Consider the following 21,840-nt stretch of genomic DNA (forward strand, 5'->3'; position numbering starts at 1 on the left):
ATAACTATTCTGAGTACTATTTACTTTTCTTGTTAGATCTTTCCTTTATAGTCATATTCAATAGATCATTATAAACACAATTTATTTCAGTAACTCAATTCACTAAGGGAAACCGATATTGATTAACACAAACTGATGTTTTAAAGCCTTGAATTCTGTAACTAATTTTTTCCACCGCCAGCTAATAAAAACACAGCGTTTAAGATTAAAATCTGGCATCAGGTCAATAAAAAAAAGCAGTTTTTCATGCAGAAATGGAGGCTTAACAAAAAGAATGTTTAATACTGGCTGAAAATGTTATTTTCAAAAGGTAGTTTTAATCTGACAAACAGGCCTCTTAGAAATGCATATGCTTTATTGAATATGCCTGTACATGTAGCAAATGATCGGCTGTGACTGCGTTTATGGGCTTTTGTGCATTTTCTTTTCTTTGATTTTATTCTCTTCTATACAATTAATCAAATTAAATAATCAAACCACGTTAAAAAAAAACGTATATCCTTCTCAATTATACCGTAAATGAATATTGTTATAGCAATCACACCCTTTTTATACATGCTGACCAGCTTCTTGCATGTTTCTACTAGTATTTTAAAGATTATATATGGGATAAACTTTGCCTTTTTAGTCGCTCTTTTATGAACTTTTGGCTAAGCCACTGCAAATTTTTAATTTCTTCCTGTCAGAAGATGCATGTTGGCAACATAAAAGATTATTTCAGACCTAAATCTGCCAGGGATTATATTATATAATGTTAACCTTAACTGGGCACATGGTGGATGGGAAACGTTAAAGTCACATGAGCTGCAGTCAAACACTTCCTCGTCCAGTTGGCTCAGACACTGGGCCAAATGGGTGGGCTTGGAACCTGTACAAACTACCTGAAGTTGTAGTTGGTATTGGAATAAGTAAACATTAGTACTGGGGGAAAAAAGTATATGTATAAATAATAAATCACCTCAACTTTATGCGTTTAAACAACACCCAGATAACTTCAATAGTGTGAATGCTGACTGCACTAGAGCCATCTTTCTTCTCTGTGGTATAAACTGTTGTTTTCTCCCCTGAGCCTTGGCTTGGTGCTTCCCTTGAAGCAGCGTTTATAAATAGCTTCGTAATCTGGGGGTAAAGAGTGGTGGTCTTCACTTCCACAAGTCTCCCTACCTTTTCCCGCATAGGAATTTTGAGGAGAAAGAGTGCGCTCACTCTGGCTTTTTCTTTGTTGCCAATAAGTGGCGACGATTTGACACATTCCCCTTTGAAAGGTCTTTTCTTTGTGTCAAGATAACAATCTGTTTTTGGTTCGCGACCATAGGCTGTCACCTCGTGTGCTTCTAGATGACAGGTCATCAACCCGATGTCGTAGTCCCTTCATGTTTTTCGCCGAGCGGGACTCAAAAGGCTGTTATGTCTGAAAAGTTATTTAGAAGAACTTGTCGGCTTTGAATAACGGGGCTAAACTGACTGGGATTTTTCTTAGCATAAGGACGTATGTTTGTCCTTAAAGAGCCCGGATTCAAGCAGATTGAAATGAATGTCTAAAACCGTCGTTAGTAGGACGTCTGTGGACTATTCTAAGAACATAAAAAAAAAAAGTGATGAAACTACCACGCAGTAAAAATCAACACAGTTTATTGGCATCACACACCAAACAGTTTTCATATAAAGAGGGAATGTATCAAGTATAGACTATGAAAGTGCAAACATTTTAAGAATTAGTCGCTTTACAATAGAAAATCTTAATGAGTTACAAAAACTTTGAATTTCTTAAAATAAGTCACCTTGAGATTAGAGGTGAAACGTAAGTAAAGTAGAACCTGCTTCTGGAACTGCACCCATTAGCGACCGGGCACGCCGTCACACCGACAGGTGGGTGGGCGACACCTGCAGCCGCCGCGGCTCCGTTATCCATATGGCACTGACAGCTCAAATGCTTAAGCCTCAAATCAAAGCAATAACTGCAGTTAAGATTTAGTGTTGCTCTACGTGTGGCGTTTTTACAAAAGTTCACTTACTTGAATCAGACACGAGTCCATGAACAAAATGAATCCTTTAAGGTCGATCAGCACTGCTATTCACTAATCCATTCATTTAAAAAAAAAAAAAAAACACAGAAATGTCTACATTATAGTCCAACTGCTCTCAGTTGCGTCTTGGACACGTGATACACATACAGTCTGTCATACTTCAATGATTTGCCTTTTTAATCACATAGATAAACTGTGAAGACATGTGGGGCAGAGCCCCTCTGCACAGAACACAACATATTTTATCAAACCGTTTCACAATCTGTCTTGTCCATCAGCGCATCGTCTTCACGTGAACCAACCCAAAGAAAAGCATCATGCTACAACCGTCTGGATTAACAGACAATAACTCTGGAGTTTGTGTGTGCCCACTACATGTTATAAGAGAGACACGTCTCTAAGGTAACATATTTTTGTGTCTGTGCAAAAAAAAAGAAGAAAAAAGCACTCAGAAGGTGGGGGGGGGAAAGAACTGAATCGTGAAGACTGACACAAAGGCACTATATTTGCGGCTTCACAGGGAACCGCTTCAAAGACATGGACCCCCTGCTCGCAAATTCGGTATGTCTTCATGCGCTACCCTACAGAGATTAATTCACCTATACACAACTTGAGCTGTAATAATTAATGAAAGTAAGACTGGACGTGACAGCCTGGTTTTTCTTATTTGGCTGACCCTCCCCGCTGCATACAAACGAGACCTCTCGCGTCTTTCGCATTAAACATTCAGCTCAAACATTATTTTCACACGCGCTAACACTGAATTCAAAGCATTCTGATCCGAACGGGGGAGCTGAATCAAACCGAGCGGCCCCCTCAGGATCTGTCAGCGCTTCTCATTTTTTAAGCTCTGAGGACGCTCCCTATTCAGACTGAAGCTCCGAGATGAATAACCATTGTCAAGTCCATTTTGAAATATTTTTGAGCAGGCCACCTGCTTTTGAGTTGAACAAATAACATGTTTCTTCTTATCCTTTTTTTGAAAGTTTCACATCATGTCTGCAACCATTGCAGTGCTTAACTACTCAGTTTTACACAGCACGCAACAGCTTTTAGTGAGTGGGGCTTGAAAATAACACAGAGCTGCAGTCTCGACCAAAACTATGGCTCAGGACGTCCACTTTTAGCTTTTCTGAGGTTGTGAGAATTAGGCACAATGTGCTTAAAAAGATCCACTTGGTGACTGCAAACTGTGCTTCTGCAAGTCAGCGTTTGGCACCGATGAAGAAAGCAGACACGGACGTACTAAGGATCATCTCAGTCTGTATCCAATAGACTTAGTTTGAAAAGAACAGCAACAGATTAATTTGCTCTTCAAGACCTGATTCACTCATACAGTAGGCTTTACTCCAGTGGAAAACATGATCTACAAATCTGAGCTCCATTCTGCTGAATTCTAGAAAGGCTATTTATATTAATCAGGATAGGAACTAATCAAATGTTTTTTTTAGATGACTTTAGCGCTCTCATTGCAGTGTGTGCACACAATACTAAAAAAAACAACAACAACCAGTGATCTGATTTCACTGCCGGCCCTAAAGTTCCTGCACTGAAACGAAACCGTCTAAATGCTTATTTCCACACTCCTCATCAATGCATAACTAACAAATTCCTCCTTCTCAGTACATTCCACATGGGCAGCTCCTACAGCCCTGCCTCTCCAATCTGTAGTGGTTTTTGGCCTTCAGTAAACCTTCTTCCAATCCCAACCGGGCGGATCAAACCGGGCGGATCAAATCAGGTGCATGTGGTCCTCCCACTCGGAAGAGCTGGTGCTGGGCAGCTGGTCAGAGGCGTAGTCGGACCGTGGACTCTCAACCTGGCCCTCCTTTGAGCCTGTGAGCGCGCCGTGCTCCCCGCCTTTATCGGGCTCTGCCATGTAAGGTGGCTGCATGGTGTCCAACCCCACCAGATCCAACTGCGTGGGCCTCTGGGCGACAGCACCCTCCTTCTCCTCCACGCCGCTTGACCTCTGGGCGCAGAAACCCACCTCCGCCATCGCCTCCTGAGGTTTTCTGTCCTCGGTGAGGACGGTGAAACCAGCTTTCTTGCCATCTCTGCCTTCGAGGGGTGGATCCACGTTTGAGTACGTGTTAGAGGAGGTCGGCGGGTTCATGTCGTGAAACCAAGCCATGACGTTTCCGAGCAGGTTGGCGTTTGTTAAGGCGGACGACGACAGCGGGTCGCTGCTGCCACACGTGGTCGAGTCCGTCATGTCGGTGGAGGACGAAAAGAAGCCCGTGGAGGAGTCACTGCCACCCGGACCAGCTGGTTTCTTCGCCCGCCGACGGATTTCACAGTGCTGCGTAGAGACGGGGTCGCCGGGGCCTGGAGAGTACTGGCCGCTCATGTTGCCCAGCCTCGCTGAGTGATCTCCTCGCTCCGTCAGCTCGGAGCTGCTCAGAGAGGCTCTGTGGAGGACGTCAACGCCTGGAGCGCTCTGCTCGAGCCTGGAGGGCAAGGAGGTGCCGATCGCGCCAAGGGAGGCTTCGTTGGCGAGGGCGTCGTGGTTGGAGCCCATCTCTGCCATCCTTGAGTCTTGGAGAGACAGCTGGATGGCCAGTAAAATGTTGGGATCATCCTCATCCAGGGAGTCAAGACCCTGCAAGAACAAACAGCAAACACGGTGCTAAAAGCTGCTGTCTATTCAGATTCAGCTGCTTGATGTTTTTGTCTTTTCCTCTGAACATGTTTCATGACATGAATTGAAATGACGTGGCTGGTCGTTCTATTGTCGTTTTAATTCAGGACCAGATCAGAAAGTGTTATGCATTATTTACAGTCTATTTCTGTGAGCAAGTCTGCAACTGGCAGGTAAGCCGAAAAAGAAGAAATGTAATAGAAATCAAACCTGTTTCTTTTTTTTTTTCTAAGAATCTTCATTATTTTAATTAAACCATTGCCACTGTAAAGAAGAGACAAGCCACCTGTTGTAAAATGGATTGTTTAACCTTAAAGTTTTCCCAGCTGAAAGCCCCGGGCTAGCATGAACGCTGCTAAATGTGCACTCACCATCAAATGACCTTGTCTGCGGCCACCTCCAGCATCCTGCACGTCTTTTATTTGCCATAAACGGAGAAAAAACACACACAAGTGTCAAAATGACCATCATTAGGCTGACTCTACAGTCGCAGCTGAAAAGCATTTTAATTAATTGCTAATTATCACATGTGCTCAATTTATTCCCAGTTTAGTACACATGGCTACAACCACCTGGTGGACCAGTGACCTTCAGAATTTACACACAAAATTCACTAATTAAGTGTATTTAACTGAAATGAATAAATGGTCCTTGGCACGGCAGAGCCTCTTTGTGCTTTCTGAGAAGGCAAATCAGCTCTGCGTGGTCTAAAGAAATGTGATGGACAAGATTGATTTAAAATACTAGGCTGTTGTAATTTTCTGCACTTAGAGCCTTTTTCGAATTCTGCACACGCCAGTTTATTCAAATAAAGAAAAAAGCGCTGGATTATTTTGGAAAACAGCTTTAAAGATGTAGTTCAGGATTTCTGAAGTGAAGATTTATAGGGTTATAGGCAGTTAATCTCTTCCTTGGAGTTGAAAACCTTAGCGTCAACAACACTGAGACGCTTTTAAACCCGAACGCGGGTCTTTGATGACGAAAGCATGTACCGTTTAAACTAATAGGCAAATTCAACTGCAATAGCCACCGTTCAACCCTAAGAGGGCAGCACTAAGATTTTAAGACAAACGCTGCAGAAAAAAACAAGTTCACATAAAAATTGTAAAAAAAAAATTGCACAGTAACACTAAAGGAGCTCCCTTATGCCCAGTTTATACAGTTTGTTGGCACAAAAAAAGTTGATTTTGGGGGGAGTTACAATTTAAACAACTCCAGCCTCAAAAATAGTTGTTGAAAAAGAAAAGTTTACGGAAATGATATTACATGCCCTTTGTCCCAAAATTACTTCTCAGACAAATATTAACATAATGCTTTATACACTTAAGCAATCAGATTAGTGGAGCTTTTTTGTTCTCTTTAATAAATTAGCTTCACATTGAAATAGGGCTGGACGATAATTCAATAACAATATATATCGATCGATAGACGTGTGGCGCGATAGGAAAAAATAGGGTCGATAAAACTTCGATATAGAAACAGTTTTCCTTCCTTCCTTTCAGCCTATCATATTAGTTGATGCTACAGTCACTACTTCCTCTCGACCAATCGTAATTGCGGACCCAGGCACGCCGTCACAAAGCGCCGCCCTCTCAAACCACAACACGGAGCACGTGAATATGTCGCAGCATATAGCGGCGGAGGAAACGGTCTCAAAACCGGGTTTTACTAGTTCGCCAGTCTGACAGAAATAAACCACAGTGATTTGTAAAACTTACAAGGAACCGCTAAAAACAAAGTCTGGTAATGCAACCAACTTGTTTCATCACATAAGCCGCTGACACCTGCAGCATCGCGAGCCGTTTTAGCCCCGCGCGACACAGCATCATCTTCGGAGAAATCTTACGGAACTTCTTCCAAAACAAAGCAGGTATAGCAGCTAAACTGAGCTTCCTTCTTTGTGATAAAATGGTATTAGTATATTTATTTTGGTCATTTTACTGGTCACTTTAGTTTATTCTTTCTCAGTATTTAATAACATAACTCAGGTCTCTTAAGTTATTTTTCTTTAAAAAAATTCTGTTATGGTTAAAAAAGTTGGTTAAATAGATTTAATTAGAACTCTGTGTTTCTTCTCTTAATCTTTATTAAAATTAAATCATTAGCAATATCATAAAATGTCCAGGCAGAGCTGCACATAAAATATGGTTTTAAATATTTTCAATAATTATCGATATCGATTAATATGCATTTTTTTCTTATCGATAAGCTTTTTTTTCTATATCGTCCAGCCCTACATTGAAACAAGCATTAAAAATGTCACTTAAAAGGTGAAATAAGTTTAAAGGACGGTTTTCTAGAACATGCTTTTTTATATTACATATAGATACAATAACAACATAACAGAACTGTCTTCAAGACTTCTGAACTCTTTTGGATCTCTCTCTATGCATTTCCACATATCAGGAGGTGTTTAATTAGTCTACCTTCATGTGACAACCACCAGCAAAAACCAAAAAATAAAAGACTGAAACTAAAGAGAGCAGCGTGTGACACGTTCCGTAAAAACAAATCCACAGAACAAACATGGCTGCTTGCTGAGGCTGGTTCTCAGTTGATTTTTAACAATAAACAAAATAAAGTAAACAGCTGCAGTACCAAAAGTGTTGTCGCTGAGGTCATCTGGGTCCGGTGTGTTGCTCCGGACGCTGGACATGTCCCCTCGCCTCCGCTGCCGATGCCTTCTTCTGTACTGAAACTCTGCATATTCCTTTAAACAAGACCAGGATAAGGCATTAAAATAAGAACAACTGACCACCGGCGTGCTCCTATTATTGACAGCCAAGGACATTTTGTACATTTTGGCTCCTTGGATTTATACAATTAATCTTATTGGCTGGAAAGACATCAGTCCCGTTCTTAAAGTGAGATAAAGTGAAATACTCCTTTTGATCTCCAGAACAAGCCTTTAAGCTACAGAAATCTGCAAACCAAACAGAAGAACTGGAACAAACATTTTTGGAAAGTCTTACTTGTGCAAAGCAACTCAAAGATGTGAGGGTAATTCCTCAATGCTTCTTCAAGTGATTTCTAGTGTTAGTTTACTAAAGGAACAAAAAAAAAACATACCATCCAACCATCCAGATGGCTGATGGTTAGCATATAGCAACTTTTTTTTGTAATCCTTAAAGTTAGACGGCATTTCTTTGTTCTCAGAAATGAGTACCAAGCAGCTGCCATGCTTGGCGTTTATTTATTTGATATATGAAGGCGTCATAAACTGGACAGCCAACCAGTTCATGTACCAGTTCGTTACAGATTTGCTTCTAAGGAGAAGAAAGTAATGTAGCACCCTATGTTCAATTAGCCAAAAAGCCATTTTCTAATACAGTGTTTCTCTTTATTACAGAGAGAAACTGAGCAGCACATCATCATTATACCAAAAGAAAATACAATGTAATGTGATTCTAATGAAACATACCACTCAGAGGAGAAAAAAACTGTTGCAGAGTCAACTGAACAAATCTCTCAGCAAATGCACAGTTTTTAATTGTGGTATATCTATGGCCATTTTTGTCAGGAATAATAATTTAACAATGCTAGTCTGACATTGATGAAAGACTGAGAGCCAAGGGTCTTTTTAACATGACCGATGCATCCCACATTACTAAAAGAACACCAAAAAGAGCTAAAAATGACTCCTCACAGTGAATTACAAGGCTTATCCTGAACCCTCTCAAGTTCTAAAGGGTACATTGATGGTAAATGAACATTGGGATCAGAAACTCACGTGGCTAACACTGGGCAAATGCTTGCAGTTGTAAAGATCTGAGTGATTAGGGCCTGAAATCAGTTTCACAAGATCAAACACAAAAAAAGTAAAATCAAAGGATCTCCAACAAATGTCAAATTACCAGCTCATGCAGTTTATGGTTATAGTCACCAAGATTTCACACCATCACTGTTAAGTGCTACAAAGTAATGAAAAAATAATGTTGATTTGCCTTTTTTTTTTTTTTTTGCTAATGTACAATGTTAGTTTGGAGTCAGAGCCCTGATTTCTGGAGTGGCTACGCGGTCAAAACCCTAAAAGGAAAATTTAAATGTAGCTGCTGTAATCCTCTCCTAGCTAGTTAGTGTTTTCATGAATCTTACATGTCCTGCCTGCATTTTTTAAGATCATGATATTTAAACTTCAAAAAACGATCAAGAGTATTTCCCAGTCAAACTCCTCATTCATTAGCAGAAGTCACTGAGTCACATTCATATATAATCAAAAGGCTGTCATCCAAATTCTGCCTTTCATGTTTGCACCGTGCTAAAAATAGCCCCACTATGAAGAGATGTGGCGGCATTGTAAGAAGCATAAAGCGGCCCATCTGTAGCTGTGCCTGTGAGGCGGTGTCAGCCGTCTTTGATTAGTTACCGCGGTGTTCCAATTAGCCGCAGCAGCAGAGAAACAGCAGCTCTTAATCAGGGGACGGAAATTTTAAAAAAGAATGCGGTGAGAATATTTACGCCGTTCCTATTAGAAGTGCAAGCCCATAATAACCTGACAACAAGGAAGTCGGCAAGCCTGTTTGTTATTTAGAAGCACGAGGGGAACAAAGAGAAGGTGAGATGACCATCTGAACCACAGGCGCACACATAATTTGGTCCTTTGAAGAGGAGCCACTCTTCTGTGCACCATGCCCAATTAAATCTTTCCCCCTGCTTTGCGCACTTGCGCTTCAAATGGCTCTTGGATCACAGTGTAAATTACTAAAATGAAATGATCATATCAATGATCTTAAAGGAGTGACAGACCATAGTCTTTTTAAAAAATCCGTATTTCTGTTCAATTTCCAGTGAAAGCTGTGTCCGGTTGCGAGAAACCGAAGCGCCGTGGCAGACGAGTCAGAGGTGACGTTGTTATCTGCCAATTTGGAAGGCATTTTTCCTCAACCTAAAATCAACCCAACTGATCAACACTTTTCAAAATCTTTCAGCTCTCACTGAAACAAGATTACAGTCCCTGTGCCGTGTAGTGATGCAGCGTCAGAAGGAGTAAAATGTCTGAGGCTCCTCATGGAAACACTCGCCTGTCAGTTGAACTGCAGAGAGGCTGAGATAAAACATGACAGACAATGTGAAAATAGCAACAAAAGTTGTTTTTTTCCCCCTTTCATTTCATGATATCAGCTTTCAGCACAAAAATCCCTGGTCTGATTATTGTTTTATCTAAGGAGAACTGCAAAGAAAAGAATCGTTGGGTTTTCTATTCAGCATTATGCAGGAAAACGAACAATAGTCCCACAGATCGCATACCTTCTTTAATTAGCTGCTTCCAAATTAAAACACTTTGATTATTATAGTCCTAATAGTAACATCTATGACATTTCCTCAGTTAGATTTGGTTACATAACCAGCCATCTGTTTTATGGATCAAATTTCAGTTAAATTCTACTTATTCTGCTCCGACTGTCGCTACACGCTCATCCAGGAGGACTGAATGCTGCAAGTCAGTGAATCGATGCAATTTGCTGGCTTTACGTAGACAGAAAACTTTATAACCAATCTTTCTGGAGGATCCGATTGAATTGACATTTTCTAAAGTGCCTTGAGATGACGTGTGTTGTGAATTGGCGCTATATAAATAAACTGAATTGAATTAGTTCAGTCTCAAGTACTGAGATAAATTTATAGTCCTTTACTGAAACAATATTTTTTTTAGATCTATTTTTATTTACAGAGGTGGAAGACCGAAACAGAATCAGAAATAAGCATCTGCTAAATTTAGTCGCAGTTTTTAAGAACAAGGTGCTTACTGTGCAGAGTGTTAGCGCTCTTTGTAACAGAATATAACCAGTTGAAATTAGCAAGCTTTACATGTATTCAAAAACTAAAATTTCTCTAGACGCCGATAACATCAATCCTCTTGGTCAAAATAAATTTACAATTATATTTTTACTAGAACTAATAGTTAAGATATCTGAAACTCCAACTACAATTTCACAATGTGCGAAGAACAGTGGAGAAATGCTTATTGTGGGTTGAAAGAAAGCACTTTTGTTCACTTAAATGTTTTTTTGTTTGTTTTTTTCTAAAAAAAAAAATGGATTTATGAATATTTTGCTCAATTTTGCTCAATTGATTTATTTTAACCATGTTTTTAAGGGTAGATCTATAATATGATTTTTACCAACAAAACAAGAATTTATCATCAAATTTATCTTATCATAGCAGCTTCAAAATTATACAAAGAAGTTCAAATGTATACATGCACCAATATTTAGTTAAATGTCCTTTAGCAATATGCAAAGAAACCCCATGCTTGTTTATGTCAACTACTACGTAACGCTGATTGAATATTTGAACACCCTTCTTTTCAGGAAGGGTACATCTCATCTGAATTGCTTGGTTTCCTAAGAAGTGACTGTTTTTTATTACTTGTCCCTAAAGTCTCACCACAGCCATTCCATAGATTCAATGTTAGCCAGCTTATCCATTTCAAAGCCAGTTGTGACGGAACGGCCAACGTTTTCTAAGTTTCAACCATCTAGCTGTTGATTCTGTGTGAGACTCAAACATTTAGGTTTTTTAGTCCTTAATTTTTCTTTACTCATTTGAGCAATACATCAGTACCACTGACAGCAAAACGAGCCCTGATCATGGTGCAAACACCATCGTGGCTGACAGTTGCTAACATTCTTTTCAGTACATCTTCAAACTTCTTGTTACAAGCAGACTGCTAAAGCTTAGCTTATTTTGACCCTAGAACCTTTCTCCAGCAGCCATTTGGTTTGTCCATGTGGGCAGCTGCCAATTTTTAGCTGCACCTGCAGGTGTTGGAATAGTTACTTGTTATGGTCAACTCGCTGTTGGTCCATATTCATAATAAATCACAACACTGGTGCTCCAGCATCTTCCAGTTTACAGACTGGACCCTTGGTGCTTCTTTGGCTTTTCTTGGAAAACTAAAACAAGATTATTTCATAAAACATCTGAAGGTTTTAGAAAGACCCCTGTTTAACATTCTTAGAGCCTTGTCCCTAAACCAATTACAAACATATGGTCTGTACTTAAATTTTAGACCAATGGAGAAACCAACCAATTTCAACTGCTCTCTAATTTCTGATAAGAGAGTTCAAATATTAAGGCAGGAGCATTATTAATGGGTACAAATGTGTGGTTCCTTGCTGCTGGTTGTTTATTCCAAATCAAATATAAGTCAAGGTAAATGTTTAGATTTGAGCTTATATTATTTTAGCCCTGAGTAGAGTGGAAAAGCCCACAGGAAATTCTACTAATTCAAACCTTATTCATATAATCATTCCATCCTGAAAAGCACATGTCAAATATATTGAGGCTAAAATTTGTATTAAAAGCATGTTCTTAGTGACTATATGTTAATGTCTTACCAGGATTATAGTAAATTAGTATGTTTTCCCCTTAAGTCTAAAAACAAACAACTAGATAATAACCATAAAAGAAAATGTAAAAAAAATGTTAAATAAAAATTTAAAAATGTATTCCATTTAATATCTTAAGTACCAATAGATGTGCATGGGCTTGTGTGATTATGGATTCAGTTGGGCATGCAGGAGAAAAAAATATATATTTAAACTAGCACCTGAGAAATACTCTTGACATTTATGTTTTTGTCAGCTGACCTTTTTCACTGGCAGTTTTAACGTGAAACACAGAGGAGAGGGAAAACTCTGAGGTATTGGTGATGGACACAGAAGATCATTCAGTGTAAATGCCGTTGCTCTGACACTGCTTTTTAGGACACATAATACAACAGATCCATCATTTGTGTCAATCTGTGTTTCCCTTCATTTAAATCTACAGTTAAAATAAAAACTTGCACAGGAAATGACATCCCCAAACTGTTGAAGCTCAGTTAATGTATCTGTTGTTAACATACTTTCATAATCTAATAAATACAGAGTCATGTACACCCTGGTTGCAAACTAAAATGTATTGACCAAACTGTACATATAAAAAATGAAGGCTGTTAATTAAAGCATTATTTGGCAGACAGTTTTATGACTTTAAGTGTTAACCACAAATACCTGTATTTAATGTGCAATTACCCAGAGACCCATACTAGGTTTTTGCTTGAGTACAACACTTTTAATCATTGTAGGGATGCACAGGGGAACACTGTGCCATCTGGCTTGCTCCAATGTAAAGAATAAGATGTGGATTTTGGTTTAGATGTTTGTTCATTTTACAAGACTGTCCCAAGCTTCAAGAACGAGCAAAATCAGCAGTTTACTAAATGTAATTAGATGTGTATTGTGAGGCACTATATATATATATATATATATATATATATATATATATATATATATATATATATATATATATATATATATATATATATATATATATATATAGCTACACAATACACACTATATTGCCTAAAGCACAGGTGTCCTGCAACTTTTAAATGTGTGCCTGGTCCGACACACCTGAGTCGAATAATCAGGTAATTAGCAGGACTCTGAGGAACCTGACTGCATACTGAGGAGCTAATTGTGCCATTTGATTTAGGCGTGTCGGACCAGGGAAACCTCTAAAAGTTTCAGGACACCGGCCCTCGAGGACTGGAGCTCGATACCCCTGGCCTAAAGTATTTGCCCATCCATCCAAGTGAAAAAAGAATAATGCGCTGTGATCACTTCCCCGGCCACAGGTCAAGCACCTAGGCATGCAGACTGTTCCTACAAACATTTGTGAAAGAAGTGGTCGCTTTTGGGAGCTCATTGAACTCCAGGGTGGTTCTGTGATAGGATGCCACCTCTGCAAAGAGGTTAGTCATGAAATGTTCTCGTCCCTAATACTCCACAGTCAACTGTCAGTGGTTTTATAACAGAGGGAATGCTCAGTTTACAGGTATTACCTGTAAACTGATGGAGTGGGGACAGAGGATGCTGAGATGCATAGTCTGCAGAGGTCGCCAACTTTCTGCAGAGTGAATCAGTACAGATCTCCAAACTACATATGGCCTTCCGATTAGCTCAAGAACAGGGCATAGAGAGTTTCATGGAATGGGTTTCCATGGCCAAGCAGCTGCATCCAAGCCATACATCACCAAGTGCAGTGATAAGCATTGGATGCAGTGGTGTAAAGCACCTCACTACTGGTCTCTAGAGCAGTTGAGGTGCATTCTCTGGAGAGATAAATCGGACTTCTCCATCTGGCAATCTGGTGGACAAGTCTGGATCTGGAGTTTGCCAGGAAAACTGTACTTGTCAGATTGCATTAGGCCAAGTAAAAAGTTTAGTGGAGGGTAGTAGATCTCGTGTGGGCTTGTGTTTTGGGAGCCGGGCTTGGCCCCTTAGTTCCAACACAAAGGAACTATGGATGCTTCAGCAGACCAAGAGATTTTGGACAATTCCCTGCTCCCAACTTTGTTGAACAGTTTGGAGAAAGACCGTTCTTCTAAGATGACTCAGCACAAAAACACATAACAAGGGCCATAAAGACATGGATGAGAGAGTCTGGTGTAGATGACCTTAACTGGCCTGACCCCAATTTGATAGACAACTTTGGAATGAATTAGAGCTGAGACTGAGAGCAAGGCCTTCTCGTCCAACATCAGGGCCTGACCTCACAAATGCTCTTCTGGAAGAATGGTCTACATTGCCATAAGCAAAGGATGGACCAGCGTCAGATTGAAAAACTTCATATGACTGATGGCAAAATAGCGTGTATTGTGTTTGTGTAGCACTATGAATAAGAATAAAAAGAATAACTAATAGTTGATTCGTTTCTCAGAAGATCTGTCACAGAAAAAAATCTAAGTTCATGCAACTCATCTAATTTACATTTTACTGATGTAAATATTTAGAATGATTCAAATATAATAATGCTTACGTAAAATAGATCAAACCAAGACAGGAGCATGGTTGATTGCTGATTGGTGTCAACTGCTTCTGTGATGCCCTTTTTGTTTTGTCCCAACAGGCATGAGTTGGTTACCAGTGTCAAGATTTTCCACAATAATTAGAAATCACTTCAAAAACGCAAAGTGATTTCTTCCAATCAGTCGGCTGTTAAGGGTTACAGCTAAAGGAGATGAAACTCCGGTTTCTTTAATGTAAAAAATGACAATTTGTCTGCCGAGAACTTTTCCAATACTAAAAAAGTCGCTTGGAAATATAAAGGAAGCCGAGGTGAAAGAGGAGATCCCAGGGGGAAAAACTATGATTCAACACCTGGAAAAGCTCCTCTTCCTGAACAAGCTAACATGGTCTAACAATGTATGACGAAAATCAGATAGTTTCAAGGCAAATTTTACTGAAATGCATTAGTGTAATAAACAGCAGACTGGTACTTTACAGTCAAGTAATGTTATTTTGCTGAATTTTTTTTTTTTTTTTTTACTTTAGTAAAACAAGTACTTCCTTAAGCAGAGTAGGTATTTTAACAAACAGTCATTTACCTCAGGTGATGCAAAGCCTAAATATTCCCAATCCCAGGTTCCACCTGCAAAACTGTTGCAAAACACAGACAATAATATTTGTTAGTAAAAGATTTATGCCCAACTAACATCATAAAACATGCATGTACATTTAATGATCTGCCTTTCTGTATGCTACCTGCGTCTGGGTGCTTCAGGAGAGTCATTTGGGGCCACTCCCCTCGCCACCGAGGCCAGAAACTCTTGTCTCTTCTGCTGGACAAGACACGCAGCACGGATGATCTTGTGGCGCGGAGTGCGCAGGTAGGGCCTATTAACCTTCTGTGCCAAGTCCTCAGTCACCATCTCCAAGTCAGTCTAGGAGCACAGAGTCAGTCAGTTGGCTGCAAAACGGTTTCTGGGGAAAATTAATTTATAGTTATTTTTGATTAAATGTATGCAGATTAGATTTAAAGTTCCTTTGAGACTAACAAACATTAAAGATGCAGCAAGAAATTAGCTGGTGATTGTAATTGCTGTTTAGCTTGATTGTCCTCGACAGGTGATGGGCCAGAAGGAAGCATCGCACCTAGGAGCACCCAGGTCACACTAACACTGGCACAGGAGTTTGAACGGAGCATTGAAGTCTACATTTTCTGTATCAGAGCAACAAATTCAGAGCAACCACAGAGATCTAAGATGCTATTTAAAAGTAAACTGCCTTCATCTGCCCCTCTATGATGTCAAACGTTGCCTGCTGTTGATTCAGCCTGCATGAGAGCAAGACTTTCAGCGGATACTAGGAAGGCTAGAGTACAGCAAAGTAACTGTTTTGGACACTTCCACCTCTGTGGATCAGAACGTATTGGATTGGAAAATGTTTGCAGCCATTTGGAAAGCTGAGTCGGGGCAAAGATCAAAATTTTCTAGAATACACACTGAAATGTATTTTAGTAACAATAGCTGCATTAGTTGCTGAATTAAGATGCTAAAGACAGGTTAAAATGGCAACTCTAACCACTGTGTGTCTGTTTTTAAGAGTAAAACCCTGTATTACAGTTTGGTTCATTCTGTGTCTAATAAAAAAATCAAAACCTAATATAACAACTGCTTTTGATGTTGCTATTTTAATATCTTCTGCTCCAGCTCTCAAGGAGAAATCAAAGTGAATATTGTACATTAAAAACATGCAGTATCAGTTATACTGTCACATTTAAGTTGCTATCTTAGGTGCAATTTTAGTATTGTTGCAAAACAAAGTATTCTGCTGCTTTAAGGACTTTCCCTTCTTATTCTTGCTGCCTGCCATGCCTCCATACCAGTACTGCATTTAAACAGATTTGACAGTGACAATATAGGAATAAAATATTTTCATGCCGACTATTTATTGCCAAACATTAACATTAGCACTAAGCTCAAAACATTCTCAGATGCTGTTCACTGTATAAGAGTCAGTCACTTATGGTAATGGCCAAACTGTTATACAGTATAAACGATGAGAGAAAAGCCCATTCCCATCTATACATTAAACAAGACTAAATATTTAACTAAAGGTTGAGACGTGTTCGTTTAACAGAGATTTGTGGCAAAGATCATTAGGTATAAATCTTTCGGCCTCCATCTGTAACGGCCCAAGACAGACCGACTTGCTTGATGTTTGTATTTCTTCTAAATAAGTCACTCTGAGACCTGCATAAGCTCGTAGATCTCCTTCTTTGTGCTTTTGGGCTCGAGAAAGAACCCGTAAGGATAAGAGCACTTTAGGATGCGGCGTGTCTTGAGGAGTTCGAGGACCGCATCTTCGATGAACGTAGTGTCAGGAGGGCCTCCTTCCCCTAGGCAAGACGAGCAGAGAAAGTCAGAAAACACAATTTAACATGCCATTTTAATCCCACCTACATTAGTTCACTTTAGTTTGGACCAAAGCACCTCATTATACTAAATCAATAGCAGCTAGTGCTCTTTTAAGTTACATTTGTTATGTCAAGAGGTGTGCTGTCCTTTTATGAGTTATGAATTTCAATTCTCTTGCATTATGCTGAAACTAATTGTCTCATTTGAATACATCTCTTTCACAAGTGGGATTCATCAGGAGGTAGTTCTACATTTTAAAATCCAAAACGGGGAACAATGTGAGGAGGCAAAGTCTTTTTTATAAAGATCAGAACGTAACCTGCATTCAAACGTTTATCTGCACAATAAAAAACTAATGAGTAAACACTATGAATACAGATGGCGTCTCCGACTATGCTGGGTGGAAAGTGTTGGGCTAACATAATTTTATGCAATCAGAATATAATGAAACTGAACTGCTCTGTAATATAAAGAAATCTGCATATGCTAAACAGAAGTGGTTCATGTAGATTAGAGTCCAAATGTGTCTCTATGATTATTGGAAACTGTTTCCAACTTCATTACATCAACATCTTTCCAGAGATTTCTTGTTTTAGTACATCACTTTTACAAAAAGTACAATCACCAATAATAACCCAATAGTGAAGTCAAGCCATAATCACCGATGTTTTGCAATGTAGGTCAGATCTATGTTCAAATCTTTAACAGTTGAAGACAATATGAATTTTCAAAGTGGTCTGGAAACTTTTAAATCACTCCCTCTTTTCGTTGTGTTTGCATTTGGAATGAACGCACCTTACAGTCTTGCTGGTAACAAGTTAAACATAACTACGGTTTGTTTAAACATAATGCTTGTTTTCGTTTCGCTCCGGATCGTCTGATAGTGCTTTGAGTCTTAGTACAACATTATTGTCGATTAACGGTATTTTGTGTAACTTAAAGGTATAGTGGACGATCTTTTTCGGCTTTGAGTTCTGGGGGTATCAACTTATCTCTTGGTTGTCCCACATGCCAATCATTGTGATGCGCTCACAAAACGCCAAACGTGCGTGCTTGTTCCTTGTTAGCTTCCGCATGCTGGTTCCGCATGCACACGTCTAGTTTTATATAGCCGGTTAGCTTTGGTGTTAGCCGTTCATTGTCGCTCCACTGCTCTCACCGTATACTTTGAAAACGGCTGAGAGTCGCAAGAAGCAAACTGTTTCACAAGTTTATGAGAAGAAGAAGAAGAAGGCCACAGAAGACCAGATTGTATTTGGGATTTTTTTTCCATGCGATCCCCCTGAGGAGCAGAAGAGCCGGTAAGGTGGTCTTGTGCATGTGCAGTTATTAAAAAAAGGACTTTGGCCTTTCTTGCCTACATTTCTGGAAAAAAATCGTTCACTCTACGTTTAAGAAGAATCTATCAAGCTAAGAGCCACATGAGTCGGATACGATCCCAACAAAACTTTGGTTATCTTCCCCATACAGCGCCCTCTATATTATCAAGTTATTGAGTCAAATCTTATTATTCCCAGAGAAATAATTACATTAAAGGGATGTCATGGTTGAGTTTTGATTAGGCTTTGTGTTTCTGTTAGTTTCATTTTTTCATCTCTTTTGGGTTAGGTTTGACTTTATTTATTGTTAGTTTTCAGTCATCAGTTATTTTCTGTCAATTTTCACTTCACCTCCTCAGCAGTCAGTCACACCTGATAATCATTTACCAGTTAATTAGTTAGACCCTTGTTTCACCTGTTAGTGCTCTATTTAAACCTCCCTCTGTCTTCAGTTCAGCACTGGGCCGTCATCATTCCACACCTCTCCATGCCAGTCCCCGTTTTGCCTTGGAAGCTTTGTTTTGCTCCTGTTGTTAAGGTTAGTCCTGCCAGTCACTCTAAAGACTGTTTGTTCACTGTTTGTTCCTGGAGAGGTTCTGCTCTGTGTCCTGGTGTCTCCAGAGAACTGCTAACTGGACTAGCCATCCTGGAAAGGCTCTGCTCTGTGCCCTGGTGTCTCTCAAGTTCTGCTAACCTGACTAGCCGCCCTGGAGAAGCTCAGCTCTGTGCCCTGGTGTCTCTCAAGTTCTGCTAACCTGACTAGCCGCCCTGGTGAAGCTCAGCTCTGTGCCCTGGTGTCTCCAATGAACTGCTAACCTGAGTGCTATGAGGCCTGCAGCCGAGCAGCACCTAGCAAGTGTGGACTCACTGTCTCCGGGCCGTCAGATCCTGCCATCATCTACATCCCTGACTTTCTGCAGTCCTGAACCTCCGGTCTTCATCACTCATCACCCAGCATACTTCTTTCAATAAAGACTCAAACTTTTAGTTCCGTGTGTGCGTCCTGAGTTCATCGGTAAACAAAACCCTGACAGTACGGCCCAGTCAAAGGGTGAACTCAGGCGCCATGCGGGACTTACCTGCAGGAGTTGACGACCCGGACATCCTCGCATATGTGGAGATGTGCGAACGCCAGATGAGGGAGAGGTACGCCAAGATGGCTTCTGCCCGGGACCCTGCGCCACCGATCCGGGTCGACTCCACTTCCCCCGTGGTTCACGTGGGCGTTGTTGCGGCTATCCCGGAGCCCAGGGAGAGAGGCCGCCCAGCCTCTCGACGTCTCGGTCATCACCTCCATGACTCGCAGCTGGCCCCTCGAGTGAGGCTCATCGTTCCACCTAGCAGAGCCCCACGCATCAAGGAGAGCCAGCTGTGGGAGTTCTATTACGGTGACCGAGACGACCTTCTGCCCTGCTGGCCAGCTGCCACCCCCGAGATTGCCCCGGATTCCTCATCTGTCCCCTCCCGGCGAAGACAGCAAGACCACCGGCGCGGAGGGCCCGTCAAGGCTCAAGAGGAGGTCCAGGAGGATCCGCCTCCAACCTCGGCGTCCGCTGAAGCCTGTAGCCCGGCGGCGCCGCTCTCCGAAGCCTGTAGCCCGGCGGCGCCGCGCTCCGAAGCCTGTAGCCCGGCGCCGCCGCGCTCCGAAGCCTGTTGCCCGTCACTGCCCGAAGTAGCCGAGGAGTTGGTTCCGCCTCCACCAGAAAACGCTGCTCTGCCGACCACTGAAGGCTCCGCTCTGCCGGCCGCCAAGAAAATAGATCCGCCGGCTGACGAGGATCAGCCCGAGGCCTCCGAGGGAGCCGCTTTGCCTCAGCCCGAGGCCTCCGAGGGAGCCGCTTTGCCTCAGCCCGAGGCCTCCGAGGGAGCCGCTTTGCCTCAGCCCGAGGCCTCCGAGGGAGCCGCTTTGCCTCAGCCCGAGGCCTCCGAGGGAGCCGCTTTGCCTCAGCCCGAGGCCTCCGAGGGAGCCGCTTTGCCTCAGCCCGAGGTCTCCGAGGGAGCCGCTTTGCCTCAGCCCGAGGCCTCCGAGGGAGCCGCTTTGCCTCTGTCCAAGTCCCGTGAGGAGGTCCAGGAGGACCTGCCTCCGCCCAAGCCTCGTGAGGAGGTCCAGGAGGACCTGCCTCCGCCCAAGCCTCGTGAGGAGGTCCAGGAGGACCTGCCTCCGCCCAAGCCTCGTGAGGAGGTCCAGGAGGACCTGCCTCCGCCCAAGCCTCGTGAGGAGGTCCAGGAGGACCTGCCTCCGCCCAAGCCTCGTGAGGAGGTCCAGGAGGACCTGCCTCCACCCAAGCCTCGTGAGGAGGTCCAGGAGGACCCGCCTCTGGCCTCGGTTTCCGCCGAGACCTGTAGCTTGGCACCGCCTCTGACTTCTCTGTTCGGCCGGAGCCGCAGACTGCAGACTTCGAGCCGCTCGACTCTGCCTCGTCGGGGCCGCCCACCACGGCGGCCGCCTCTGACTTTTTTGTTCGGCCCGAGCCGCCGACCGCGGTCTCCGGGCCGCTTGACTTTGCCTCGTCGGGGCCGCCCTCCTCGAGGGTTTAGTCGGGCGATGCTGCTCCGCCGCCTGCCTCGTCCAGGACGACCTCCACGAAGACTTTTCTTTTTTTTTGCTTAGCAGCCGTTTTTGCCTAAAACCCTTAAGGCCAGTGCCTTGTTATTTTTTGGGCTCGATTTCAGTTTTGATTTACTTAGGATTTTTGGGGTTTTAGAGTTATTTAGGGGGTTCTTTGTTTTTCTTAGAGTACTTGAGTTTCTATTTTCTTTTGTTTTTCCACCTCTGTTCTGGTGTTCCAGGTTTGCCTTTAGTCTTCCTGTTTTGCTTTGGTTATTTGTTTGCTTTAGAATCCTAGTTTTTTTGCCTTGTTCTCTCAGTTTTTGTTGTTGTTCTAGCTTTAGTTATCTAGTGTTACATTAGTTTACCCGTTCCTGCCCTAGTTTACCTCTTTGTTTTGGTTTTTCATTAGTTTTATAGTTTTTCTTGAATGTCTTAATCTTTTTCCTAGTTTTTTTTGTTTTATTTTGATTTTCTAGTTTTTTGCTTCGGCTTTTCTTTTGTTATCCCTACCCTAGTTCTTCTGGTTTTGTTCTATAGGTTAGTTCATGCCTGGTTTTCTAGTTTTTTGTTTAGATCTGTAGTTTCCCAGCGCTCTTTAGTTCCCAGCGCATCTTAGTTTTGTTTTGGCCCCCTAGCTCTTAGTCCACTGGCGTGTTTGACGCTCTCCATTCTCTGGAATTTAGACGCCCTTAGTTCCTGGTATTTTTGTTTCCTGGCGTGTTAGGACGCCCTCTGACCCCTGTAGATTTCGTGTTTTTTCCGGCGTGTTAGAACGCCCTTTGTCTCCTGGCGTTTTAGGACGCCCTCCGCTCTTGTTTCCTGGCGTATTAGGATGCCCTTTGTTCCTGTTTCCCCTGGTGTTTAGATTCCTGGCGTTTAGATTTAGTGTTCCCGGCGTATTAGGACGCCCTTTTGTTCTCGGTTCCCCGGCGTATTAGGACGCCCTTTTGTTCTCGGTTCCCCGGCGTGTTAGGACGCCCTTTGTTCTCGGTTCCCCTGCGTGTTAGGACGCTCTCTGACTCTTGGTTCCCCGGCGTGTTAGGACGCCCTCTGTTCTCGGTTCCCCGGCGTGTAAGTACGCCCTCCGTTCTTGTTCCTAGGCGTTTTAGATGTTC

At 42.0% G+C, this 21,840-nt stretch overlaps 1 protein-coding gene across 4 annotated transcripts in view; it reads right to left on the reverse strand.

Annotated features, from left to right (window-relative positions):
• Positions 1-1,615: 1,615 nt before the first annotated feature.
• The window catches only part of LOC105927728 (ankyrin repeat and IBR domain-containing protein 1), a 58,725-nt gene continuing 38,500 nt past the window's right edge, over positions 1,616-21,840 (reverse strand). For all 4 annotated transcript variants that reach the window (XM_012864635.3, XM_021317549.2, XM_012864633.3 and 1 more), the window contains exons 15-20: positions 16,691-16,836; positions 15,201-15,379; positions 15,044-15,095; positions 7,267-7,378; positions 5,040-5,083; positions 1,616-4,629 (exon numbers count right to left, since the gene is read on the reverse strand). In XM_012864635.3, coding sequence (XP_012720089.2) covers positions 3,760-4,629; positions 5,040-5,083; positions 7,267-7,378; positions 15,044-15,095; positions 15,201-15,379; positions 16,691-16,836 — 1,403 coding nt within the window. In that variant the 3' untranslated portion in view covers positions 1,616-3,759. The remainder of the gene's footprint in view (positions 4,630-5,039; positions 5,084-7,266; positions 7,379-15,043; positions 15,096-15,200; positions 15,380-16,690; positions 16,837-21,840) is intronic.

This window comes from Fundulus heteroclitus, chromosome 3 (assembly GCF_011125445.2).
Source record: "Fundulus heteroclitus isolate FHET01 chromosome 3, MU-UCD_Fhet_4.1, whole genome shotgun sequence".
Lineage (NCBI taxonomy): Eukaryota > Metazoa > Chordata > Actinopteri > Cyprinodontiformes > Fundulidae > Fundulus > Fundulus heteroclitus.